Here is a 12,823-nt window from a genome sequence, read left to right on the forward strand (position 1 = left end):
GATCTGGTTTTAAATCCAACTCTGTCAAGTGATACCACTGTGACCTGGAATGAGTGACCTCTCTGCTGACCCCTGTTCTTACCCACAAGCTGTGACTAACAGCACAACACCTCAGAGGATGAGGATAAATACAGTGTCCACCACATGATTGGAACAATGCTTGGCAAGAAACACTCTAGAAAGCGTAGCTGTTTTTCTTTTTTCGCCTTTAGGGGTTCAGCTACAAAAGTAAAATCACCGGATGAGACCGGTTTTCAGCCACCTTCTGCCCAGGATGCACCAGGAACACAACATACTCCCAGGAGAACGGCCTAGAATCATTGTAATGTTTTTCAATTGGAGGCGCATTGGGTTCTTTGGAACAGAAGAAGACAGAAGTCTCAAGAAGCTCTCCAAATGACCTGGCTACATGTCCCTGGGAGCAGCAACTGAACAAAGTGATCTCTGAGGGCTTGTTTGACCATAGGCTTCTGGGACTCTCTGACTCGCCTGTGAGGACAAGACGTCTAAGGAAATGCCAGCTACTCCTAGAAGCAGTCTTCCAAGCCCTGCTACAGAGGCAAAGGAGGGGGCTGGAGGGACTGTGGGGCAGACTCATGCTGTGTGAAGCTTCTCACACCTTTCCATATTCCAGATCTGCAAGGCAGTGGAACAAGCGGTAATTACCATGTCTGAGGAGCCAACTATCTGACTGTACAGGGAGCCTTGGTGCCTTCACTCTGAGAACAAGCAAGATGCCTGCTTTTCTGGCCTCTTCTCCACCCTGCCACATCCACTGAGCAGGAGCTTTGGTAGCTCAGGCATCTCTAGTATCAGGCATCAAAAGTAGTTAATTAAATCCAGCAACTGGATAAATGTGTATTGTTTTTGGATTAGTGAGCAAGACAGACAAAAGTCTGGGCTCCCTTGTGGAACTTACATTTTACAGGCACGGAGAAAAAGATAAATAATAAAAATAACAAATAAGTTATGTAGTATGTTGGAAGGTGATAAGGCTTTAGAAAAAAACAACACACCAATCAGGCACGGTAATGATGAGAGGGAGACAAGGGAAGGGACTGGAATGAGTAGGCTCTACCAGAAAGGGGCAGACACTCTCTCCGCAGCCTTCCTGCTGCACTCTGGGATCAGCTGGTTCCCATTTAGTGCAGTCTGGTTCCACCAACATTTACTGGGAGCCTGTCCTGCACAGGCTCAAAATCCTCCAGAACTCCCAACTAGCCCTCCAGCTGCTTACCTCAAGCCCCCCACCCCACGCTGTGGTGAAAGAAACCACAGGCCACCTGAGTTGGGATCTGACCCAGCAGAACGTCCTGGAGGCTGTGCCTTCAAAATGCATCCCAAAGCCCACTGCTTCTTCCCATCTACACTGACTGCCTCATCCGCAGCCCCAATCACTGCCTCCTACCAGGTAGAGGGCAAGTGCATTGGGAGGTCTCCCTGCCTCCACTCTTGCTACCAGACAGACATTAATCCACCCACCGACCACAATGATTTTGCTTAAGCCTCTGTGGGATGCCTTTCCCTGTGCTTAACCACCCCCCCAAAGGCTTCCCATGACACAACAAATAAAATCTACTTCCTCATTAGGCTTGCCAGTCCTATATGAGAAGGCCTGTCCACTTCTTGGCCTCTATCACTCTTCCCTGTCCCCTGGCTCACGTAGCTTCACCCTCCTTATTCTCTGACCCCTGACCTCACCAAACCAGGAAACCATTCCTGTCAGGGCCTTTACATTTGCTGTCCCCACATACCCCTGCCTCATGTGTCCATCTTTGGATTTTTGCACAGCAGCCTCGTGACCTCACAGCTGAGTGTCTGAATACATGTCCCCCACCTGGGTGCTAGGCGAGGTGATGGCCCAGTCATTTGCTACCAGCCTCTGGCGCTGTTTGGTTTCTCTCTCATCTTTGGTTTATGGTTTCTTGACTACATCCCCTTCCTACCCTGCCCCACTGCAGTTTTCTGGACAGGACGGCCTGTCTTGTTCCCTTGTTTCCCTGGCACCTAGAGCAGCCTCTGGCTGACACTGACTGGAAGGCTGGCTCGGTTCCTTTCTAAAAATCATGCCCTATCCTCCAGGGTCACCCAAGGTCAAAGTCATTCCCAGCAGCCCCAACTTCTCAACCCCTGTTGCTCTTCCTGTCTGTGCTCATCGCTGTGTGTCTTGTGTGGAGCTGCAGACTCACAGGCTCTCCACCTATGAGTGCTATCTCCCTGACTCTGCGTGTCTCTGCATCTCTGAGCAGAGACCAGCTCTTGGTCATGGCAGAAGGACAGAGAACGAAGCATCTGGAGTCAGCAGCTCAAGGCTATGTCGCCTAGTAGGTTGCTCCTTCTCCGCTTTGGTTTCTTCCTCTGTGAAATGAAAGCAATAAAAACAAGACCTGCTGCCCTCAGAACTGCTGACAGAACGGAAGGCAACGTTGCCAGCGAGGGCAGGCTGGACACTACCATGTACTCAGCACACTCCCACTCCCAGCCCACAGCTAAGTACTCAGGGAAACGTTTCTTGGCTTATGGATGGCCAGAGTGGGGGCTAGAAGACAAGTTTTCATGATTCCAAGACCCTGTGGAACCCCGCCACAGGCACGATGGTGTCTGCAATCTAGATGTTATATCCCTGTTATATCCTAGTAGGAAGCAAACCAAAAAGCTTGCTGGTTTTCTAGCTGCTGTGCTTGTGGATCCTGCGGAAGCCTTACCAGCCTTGAGTGGGGAGGGAGATGCAGGACACCTGGGGTTTCCGTTTGGTTGGGCCACTACTTCATTCACCAGCCCAGGCCTGCCTGGACTCTGGGCCTCTATTTCTTGATCTGTGTACCTCAGAACTGGACTCACTAGGAACTTTTCAGACTTCAAAACCAACATCGCAACAATACACACTTTTTCCCTCAAAGAAATACTGAGTAATACTTCAAAAAGATAAAAGAGTTAATTTGGTTGAAGTGGAGGGTAAGAGGCCTAAAGCACCACTAACCTGGATGATCAACTGTGGATCAGCTCTAAGGGCCTTTCAAGATGGAAAACTCTAAGACTCTTACTATTTTAAAAGATCTTCGGGATCCCTGGGTGGCGCAGCGGTTTGGCGCCTGCCTTTGACCCAGGGCGCGATCCTGGAGACCCGGGATCGAATCCCACGTCGGGCTCCCGGTGCATGGAGCCTGTTTCTCCCTCTGCCTGTGTCTCTGCCTCTCTCTCTCTCTCTGTGACTATCATACATAAATAAAAATTTAAAAAAAAAATAAATAAATTTATAAAAAAATAAAATAAAATAAAAGATCTTCAAAAAATTGTTTTGCTTCCTCCCCATTTATTTCAGATATGCTTTTCTGCAGCAGCAGTTGACAGGACAGAGTAAACTGTGTGAGCTTCTCACACTATAATTCATAGCTGAAAATGACTCTGATCCTCTGGAAGTTCACATGGTTTTGAAATGAAAGTTTTCTGTTCTCCACAGCTCTACCCACAAGCCCTTTAAAGTTACAGGAAAATTATTAAAATGATAGAAAACCGGCTGCAAAGGAGCAGGAATAAAGCCAACCATTAAGAGAGTTTCCCTGGCCCTGACGACTCTGGGCCTAGAGAAAGGAGACTCCAACAGCCTGTCCAAGATTGCTACGTCCCCTCACCAAACACTCCCTTCTGTTGAGCAGAAGGAGTATCGGCCAAGACCTATTTACTGTAGGGCCGGTTTTATTAGCTCACTGCCAAAGGCTTCCAGAGTGTCCGTGTGGTGCTCTGGAAAAAATGCGGGGTGCGGCTGTCCTGCCTCTCCCAGCCAGGTGACCTTGGGCCAGAGCCACCACCTTCCAGAGGCTGGGCTTCCTCCTCCTCAAAATGGGAATAATAGCACCTTCTTGATCCACCCAACACGGTTGAAAGAACCAAGTAAGAAAACAGGTGAAACAGCACTTTAGAAACTGTAAAGTACTTTGCAAGGTGAGAGATGATCATTTCATGCTAAGACACAAAGTTGTAATGAATTAATCAAATAAACACCAAAAATCCCAGAGGATCAACAGTCTTATCACCTACAATCTTACAACATGGGGTCGCAGGGCGGGAAGAATCACAGCTGAAGTGCCACCCCACCTTTACAGAGAGCACTCACAATTAGACATGCACAGGATAGCCTGATTGCCACCCAAACACACACTGAGCAGCGGGAGTCTGAGTGGCCAATAGCCTAAGTCAGTCACCAGTCTCTCAAGCAGGTCAGGACTCTTCTAGTCAGTTCATGAAGTTTCTATTATAAAAGAAACCTTGGTGCTTCTCCGCTTTGCCCAGTATTCAGAGACAACAACCTGAATGTTTTCAGGCCATTCTGGAGAGAAGAGCCAAGGCCCTCAGAGCCAAACCACAACCCCCTTAGATTGTTCAGAGCCACTCTACAATCCGAGGCGGGTGTCTGACTTCTGAGTAGTGCTTTCAACACAGAAGCCATGAAAGATCACAGACATCAAGAGACACAGGCCCATGTAATGACAGATCTGCAGAAGGAGAGTGGGCAGGCTCTGTGACTAACCTGCTGTGTGACCCTGGCTAAGTCCCTGGCCCTCTGGTCCTTGATCCCCCCATTAGTAGAGCAAGGGGATCTGGGATGATGTCTATGGTTCCTTCAGCTCTACACCATTCTGACTGTGGGTTTCCTCTTGATGTTCCTCTGTCCCCTTTTTGGTCCCCATACTCACCCAGTGGCCATGGCTGAAAGGCTTTAGCACAGGGAACCCTGAGGAGGTGAGTCCTGTACTCCCCACAGGCTATGTCGATTAGAGGACCACAGACCCCCGGAGGGCAGCAACTTGATTTTTAGACTCTACTTAAAACCAAACAGGAAAAGGAAGCTGAACCAGAGATAAAGGGGAAACAAACCCGTTATAAACTGAAACCTAGGGAGAAGAGAGAGAAACAAGAGGCGCAGAGCGCAGAGCCCCGCCAGCGTGGGCGGCCTGGAGCCACTGAGCCACCCGGAACTCCCATGCCTCGGGCCTTGCCCGAAGCACTTCCTGTGAGGGTGCAGCAGCAGGCTGGGGGTGGGACCTGTGGTGGTGCTGGCTCCCCCACCCGTCCATGCCTGTCTGCTCAGCCACAGCCACCTCGGAGGTCTAGGTCTAGCTTCTCCACCTGCTATGACAAGGGGAGGGTCAGTGTGGACGGCTTCCTCAAGGCATCTGTGAAAAACCTCTGAGAACTCAGAACTACCCTAATCGATGCTCTGGAGAAAGAAGGCTGTTTTGATAGGGGCTCAAGGTTTAATATTGACTTTGGTATCAGTTTTGCACCTCTGTTGGGGAGACACTTCTCTCCAACGCTGATCGCTCAGGCAGCAGCTGAGGGCCTGTCAGGGAGATGTGTGAGGCAAGCTGGAAAACTGGCTCTGTCCCTGGTTCACCGAGTGACCCGGGGGCTTCAGTTTCCTTAGGTGCGGGATGGGGCTCACCACCCTGACTCTGCCTGCCTTCCCCAGGCTGTCATGGAGATGAGGCCCATTCCCAATCCTTCGTTCAAAATGAATGGACACCGCAGAGTCAGGCCTTGTCCTAGAACCAAGGGACAGAACACAGAAGACGACGGCAGTCCTTAAAGTCCGTGAAGGGCTTTCAGAGTATAGAAAGGAAGACACTGGAATGCTAATGAATAAATGTATGAGAATGCTATGATTGACACAGTGAAGAAGGGCTGCTCAGAGTACTTGTCCAAAAGAAAGGTTTAAAATTTCCAACTGGTGATTGTGGATTTGTCTACTACTCTCATTCTGTCCATTTTTACTTCACGTATCTTGGAGCTCTTATTAGGTACATATATTTTATGGCTATTGTGTTTTCCTGATGAATTGATCCTCTGATTGGTATGAAATTGTCCTTCTTTATCACTGGTTATATTTTTTGTCTTTAAGTTTACTTTATCTGGTATTAGTGTAGCCATTTGGTTTTCTTGTGCTATTTGCCTGGTGCATCTACACCCCATCCTGGTCTTCTGTTGTTGCTGTAACAAATTACTGCATACTTAGAGCTTATAACACACATTTATTATCTTAGTTTCATGAGATAATAGGTCAGAAGACTGACATAGATCTCAAGGGTTTCACTGAGCTAAAGTTAAGGTGTTGAAGTGCTAGCTTACCCTCTGGAGACTCCAAAGGAGAGTAACTTCCTGGCCTCTTTCAGCTTGAAGAGGTCCTCACACTCCTTTCTCACGGCCTGTCCTCTGCGTGCAAAGCTGGCAAAGCAGTGTCACTACAACTCCTTCTCCCACCTTAACATCTCTTCTTGACCACAGCCAGGAAAGGGTCTCCCCTGCTAGCTCTTCTTGTGGTCAGATCTGAGTCTTTTGTGGGGAGAGGGGCTTTTATTTTTTTCTACCCTTACTGAGGTACAACTGACAAAAATTGTGCTTATATGTATAATTTATATTTGAGGTGTATGACTTGATGTTTTGATGGATGTAAACACTGTGAAATAATCACCATGGTCAAGCTAATTAACATGTCCAGCACCTCCCATAGTTACCATTTTCTTTGTTTTTTTCTTTTTTTTTTTTAAAGGCAGGTTCTCTGCCTTTAAGGGCTCAGGTGATAAGGCCAGGCCCACTGGATAATCAGGATAGGTGCCCCACCTCAACGTGCATCACTCTGATCACATCTGCAAAGTCCCTTCTGCCACACAAGGTAACATATTCACAGCTTCTGGGGGTCAGGGTGGGGTGGTAGCATTGCTTTGCCTACTGCACTTTACTTTCAGCCTCTTGTACCTCTGTATTTAGTGTCTCTTAAAGACAGTATGCGATTAAGTCTTGCATTCCATTTGGTCTGACAATCTCTATCTTTTAACTGGAGTATTTAGTCCATTTACATGTAATTTACTGATATGGTTGGATATAGGTCTCCCATTTTGCTATTTGTTTTCTATCTGTCTCGTCTGTTTTGGTTTTTCTATTTCTCTTGTCCTGCATTCTTTTGAGTAAATAGTTTTAAGAATTCCATTTTCATTTCTCTTTTGACTTTTAGGTATGCCTCTTTACATTACTTTTTAGAAGTCTTTCTGGGGTTTGCAATACACATCCTTACTTTTGTAGAGTATACAAAGTATACACAACAGTCATCACACGCATTACATAGTCACTATATGTCATGTTCCGAATTTTTGCTTTAAATGGTCCTATACAAGGGACGCCTGGCTGGCTCAGCAGTTGAGTGTCTGCCTTTGGCTCAGAGCATGATCCTGGAGTCCCGGGATCAAGTCCCACATCAGGCTTCCTGCATGGAACCTGCTTCTCCCTCTGCCTATGTCTTTGCCTCTCTCTCTGTGTTTTTCATGAATAATTAAAATCTTAAAAAAAAAAAAAAAGGTCATATACACATATATATGCAAATATATATTTTTAATAAACAGTCTTATATTTACTCATACTTACGCTTTCTAGTACTCCTCATTCCTTCCTAAACATTCAAGTTTCCTGGCATAATTTTTCTTCAGCCTGAGGAGTATATATCAGGTATATCAGCCACAAATCCCCTAGTTTTCTTTTATTTGGAAAACACCTTTATTTTGTCAACATACCTGACGGTGCTTTTTTCTGAATAGAGAATTTTGAGACTTTTTCTTTTAGCAGTTAAAAAATAAATGTCATTCTACTGTCTGACATCCATGGCTTCTGATGAGAAGTTAGCCATCATTTATATCATCATCCTCTGTATATAGTGTATATTTCCTCTAGTCACTTTTAATATTTTCCTTTTCTTTGGTTTCCAGTGACTATGAAGTGCTGAAGTGTGGCTTTCTTTGTATTTTTCCTGCTAGGGGTTTGCTGAGATTCTTGGATATGTAAGTTAAAGTTTTTCAGCAAATGGGAAGGTTATAGTAATTATTTATTCCAGCATTATTCTTCTGCCCCATTCCCTTTCTCCTTTTCCTTCCGGATTCCAATCACACATATGCAGAACTCTTGGTATCATCCCACAAAGTCTTAAATTTTTTAATATTATTTCCCTGGTTTTCAGAATAGGTGATTTCTACTGTTCAGTATCCAAGTCCACCAACTCTTTTTAATACAATCTCTGATCCACTTTTGATCTCATCTAGTGAATTTTAGTATTTCATCTCTAGTACTAGAACTCTTATTTAGTAAATTTTTTACAATTTCCGTTTCTCTGTATGTTTGCTCATTCTATCCACCTTCTAAGTCTTTGAATGTATGTATAATAGCAACTTGGAAGTACCTGTCTGAAAATTCAAACTTCAGGCTCTACTGATTGCTTTTCCCCCTTAAGTAGAGGCTGTATCTCTTGACTCGTTATGTGTCCACTAACTCGTGATTGTATGTTAGACATTGTGATGACATAGTGCAGATAGTCTAGGTAATACTGTTTTCCTTTAGAGGCATGGAATTTGTCCTGGCAGGCAGGTAAATTACTAGCAGATTCTTTTGATGAAGTCAAGTGTGTATGTATTAATTCCCTTTTAAGTTCTATTTCCATTTTGAACTTAGCCCCAGGGTGTGGCCCTTACTCAAGGGTATAGTCCTCACTCCTAAGGTATGGCTGTTCTGGGGTCTCAACTGAATGCCTAAGGTGCTCAGTGAGGTCTCTTCATTTGGCTAACTAGAATCTCTTATATCTCCCAGCACTGCAAGAACTTTGGCATCATCATTCAGTCCTTAGCCCTTCAGCAGGCAATCTGTGATAGGCCTCATAGACAAGTCTTATTCTCCACATGCACAGCTAGCCAGCCTTAGGAAACAAAGTGAATCCCTACATAAAACTCTATCCTTGCTCCTACCATAGGGCTTCCTCATCTCTATTTCTTTGTCCTGCAATATCCAGCTATTTCAGTAGCCTAAAATTCCAATATCTGCCTTCTGAACTCATTAAGATCAATTTTCTGCTTGAGTCCCACCATTCTGTGCCATAACCAGAAGGAGGCCCCAGGCAGAAAGACAGAGCCATCGTGGGGCTTATTATTTTTCTTCACTCAAGATTCAGTCCTGTGCTACCTGTCAATGCCTCAAAACAGCAAGAATTTAATATTTTATATGAGTTTCAGTACCCATATATTCAGATGCTTCATGTATTTTGTTTAGTTTCATAGTTATTTGGTCAAGAGAGCAAGTCTATGATCATCTCTCTGTCATGGCCTGAAGTGGAAGTCAGTGATAATTATTAACTACCAAAGGGTATTCTCTTTCATTTTCTGAGCATTTCCTGAAGATGCCAGCCTGGGTGTAAAATCTTCACTTGTAGGAATATGCCTTTCACTTCCATTCTCCATCTCCACTGTCCTCCAGTTTTATAATTACTGTCTTGTCTTTTCTTTTTCTTGGTTTCAACAAGTAGATAAGAGGTAAGACTGACCCTTCTGGGGGCATTCTTTTAACTCTGCCATCTAGCTTTAATAAGGCACTTGCGTGAAATTAAGAGGAGTAAGAAATGAGAAATATCTTTGGCCAGGGTGTTATGAAAAATGGATTCTAGCCCATACTTTACTATTGATATCTATATCCTTGGGCATTTATTTCCCCACTCATTCTCAGTTTCCTCATCTGCTTAATGAAGGGACTGGCCATATTAATAACTATGAACTTCAGGTACAACACTAAATCCTAAATCAACTGTGTCAAAGCAATAGAAAATGCTGGAAAAATAGGAAAGGAGCTGTTAACATCTGATGAGCAATTCTGAGAATGTTAAGAAATGTCCTGTTTAAGGCAGTACCTTATAAGGTGTTACTATGAATTGAGCTCAGCACTTAGTACACTGTTTAGGATGTAGTAGGTGCAAGGTAAATGCTGACTGCATGATGAATATATAAATGAATGAATGAATCAGAAAGTCAACAAATCTCACACAGGATACTAAATGCTAAGGCATTTGGCTCTGCATCTTGAGCATAATAAATGCTCAGTAACTGGCAACTGTATTGACTTGAATTGAAAGCGGTGTTTCCCATCTGCCTAGATCCCAACAGACACCAGAATGGTTGACAACAAATCAGGGAGCTATATATACTAAAGGACACTTTACTTAAGAGATCAAATTCAAAGACGTGTTTTGTGGCTTGGGAAAGTCATCTAACTTCTGTGGATCTTAGTTTTCTTTTCTGTAAACAGACTGTTCTCTCTTCTACTCTCTCTCAGTGGGATGTTTAAGCATAAAAGAGTCTTTGACTAAGAAACAGAGGGAAAAAAATTTGCTTTCTAATACTGGTTTTTTCATGAGAACTTGTGTTAAAAAAAAAGACTGTTCTGAGTAGAAGGTCCTTGTGTCCTATGGGTGCAAGAAAAGAGGACAGGGAGACGGTTGCACAGAATTAGTTACTATCAGTCACACATTGCAAAAATCTACTGGCAATGCTGCATGACCAAATGAAGGCACTGGGTTTGCCCTTCAAGACCCAATTTACATATCACCTCTTCAACGAAGGGCTTATTGAGCCCCCAAGATAGACAAAATTATCCCTGCTGATGTGTTTCTTCTGTATTTTACAGTATTATCAATTTAATGTCACAGATGATTGTCCTTTAGGGAGGGGCTACCATGTTTTATTCCTCTTTTATAACCAGTTGTGCTCGGCACAATTCTTGGTATACACACCATGTGTTCAGGATGTTTGTTAAGCTGTTCTGCCTAAAATACTGGTACTCAGGAAGTATGTGAATTACTAGTGCACAGAGAGCATGTTGACATGGTCTTGTTTTTCATATCTCAACGTTTGTAAAGAGAATGTTTGAATCTAGTATGCAATACAGGGTTCTCTGCCCCAAGTAACTTCCATCCCAACCAAGCTCCTGGCCAAACTCATCTGCAGCATAAATAGACATTACTAGCCAAGTCAATTGACTGTTCCAAGGAAATAATGAACTCACATGGGAAAATGACAATATCTCTGAGAAGTGCAAGCACTATAAAATACTTGGAAGATAAAAGAACAAATGAAGCAACTGTGATACATAATAAGAAATACATAATTGGGGATCCCTGGGTGGCTCAGCAGTTTAGCGCCTGCCTTTGGCCCAGGGCGCAATCCTGGGGTCCCGGAATCAAGTCCCACGTCGGGCTCCCAGCATGAAGCCTGCTTCTCCCTCTGCCTATGTCTCTGCCTCTCTCTCTCTCCGTGTCTATCATGAATAAATAAATAAATAAATCTTAAAAAAATACATAATTGATCTCTGTCCATTTCTGAACATAGGTTAGTGTCATCGTGGGTGGCAGCAATAATTTGTTCCTGGGTCTTAGTTTATAAAGGTAACTGAGTGATGACAATGCCACTAAAATTTAATGTTACTCACAGCTCCCCCTTAAGCGGGGAGGCATAGGTGTTAACACCTATAAGAGGTAAAAAATCTGTAAAGTTTCTTATTGCCTGAGTTTAATTATTTGATAGGCAATGATAATCAATAACCATTTTTAAAGAAAGTGTATTGGGACACCTGGGTGGCTCAGCAGTTGAGTGTCTGCCTTCGGCTCAGTGCGTGATCCTGGAGTCCTGGGATCGAGTCCCACATCAGGCTTCCTGCATGGAGCCTGCTTCTCCCTCTGCCTATGTCTCTGCCTCTCTTTTTCTCTCTCTGTCTTTCATGAATGAATAAATAAAATCTTAAAGATAAAGTGTGTCTAGGTATAGAGTTTATACCTAGACATAAGAGGTATGGTGTTAGGGAAGCACTAGTGTTGTCAGGAGGCAGGAAGGAGCAAGGGGAAAGCACAGGCCACAGCCTTTCTTGGGGTCTCTGAGGGAAAGGCAGGGCAGGGTAAACAGATCAGAATTGCTAGTTTGAGTAATTCCAGCAGGCCTGAGGGGACAGGGGCTGTCCCTAGTCATTTGGGGTAGCTTGGGGCAGGGGAAATCCTGGCTTGGGGACTATGAGTCAGATAAAGGAGGTATTGGGGATGTGGAATAGGGTGGGTTGGCTTGTACATGAAAGGTGGCCCCACCAACTGTTTATGGTCTATAGGACTTACCTAGCTCTGTGACGGCTAGCTCTGTGAGGGGCAGTGTTTCTCCCCCCAGTAAGTTCCCCCAAGGATGTCAAAACATCAAAAAACACAAAAACTATAATTAATGGGGATGGGGGAAGCATGGGAAGAGACTGGCTTAGTGAGTATGGAACTTCCTTTAGGGGAGATGAAAATGTTTTGAAACTGGACTGTGGTGATGGCTGAACATTGAAAATGTACTTAATACCACAGAATTGTAGATTAAAATGGTTTTAAAAAACTGGGGGAAGTAAAAATCTGTAAAATTTCTTATTGCCTGGGTTTAATTATTTGATAGGCAATGATAATCAATAACCATTTTTAAAGAAAGTGTATTGGCATGCCTGGGTGGTTCAGCAGTTGAGTGTCTGCCTTTGGCTCAGGGCGTGATCCTGGAGTCCTGGGATCGAGTCCCACGTCGGGCTTCCTGCTTGGAGCCTGCTTCTCCCTCTGCCTGTGTCTCTGCCTCTCTCTCTCTCTCTCTCTCTGTCTCTCTCTCTGTCTTTCATGAATGAATAAATAAAATCTTTTTTTTTTGAATAAATAAAATCTTAAAGATAAAGTGTGTCTATAACTTTGGACAGAAATTGCAGATACACCAACTCTTGTGCGTGTGGGTATTAGTCTATGAGCAACAGAGGGAGATAAGAGAATACTGATGCCTGAGGAAGCCACGGACATTGAGAAGCCTTAAATCAATGACAAAAAAATAAGTGTAAGCAGGGGTCATACTGAATTAGGAGTAGCAACCAGGACAATGAAAATAGAACATACGATTTTGAATTCATTTGAAGATAATTTAATATATGCACCCATAAGGAGGGGCAGGAAGAAAAAAAATGAGAAAAA

At 44.1% G+C, this 12,823-nt stretch overlaps 1 protein-coding gene across 3 annotated transcripts in view; it reads right to left on the bottom strand.

The window, feature by feature from the left end:
- The window catches only part of EVL (Enah/Vasp-like), a 108,970-nt gene that overhangs the window by 68,325 nt on the left and 27,822 nt on the right, over nucleotides 1-12,823 (bottom strand). The window contains exon 1 of one of the 3 annotated variants that reach the window (XM_041759200.1): nucleotides 4,695-4,828. The exons of the other annotated variants lie outside the window; for them this stretch is intronic. Coding sequence (XP_041615134.1) covers nucleotides 4,695-4,705 — 11 coding nt within the window. The 5' untranslated portion in view covers nucleotides 4,706-4,828. Of the gene's footprint in view, nucleotides 1-4,694; nucleotides 4,829-12,823 lie in introns of those variants that run through there. 3 annotated transcript variants of the gene reach the window in all.

The sequence above is a fragment of the Vulpes lagopus genome, chromosome 6 (assembly GCF_018345385.1).
Source record: "Vulpes lagopus strain Blue_001 chromosome 6, ASM1834538v1, whole genome shotgun sequence".
NCBI classification, from domain to species: domain Eukaryota; kingdom Metazoa; phylum Chordata; class Mammalia; order Carnivora; family Canidae; genus Vulpes; species Vulpes lagopus.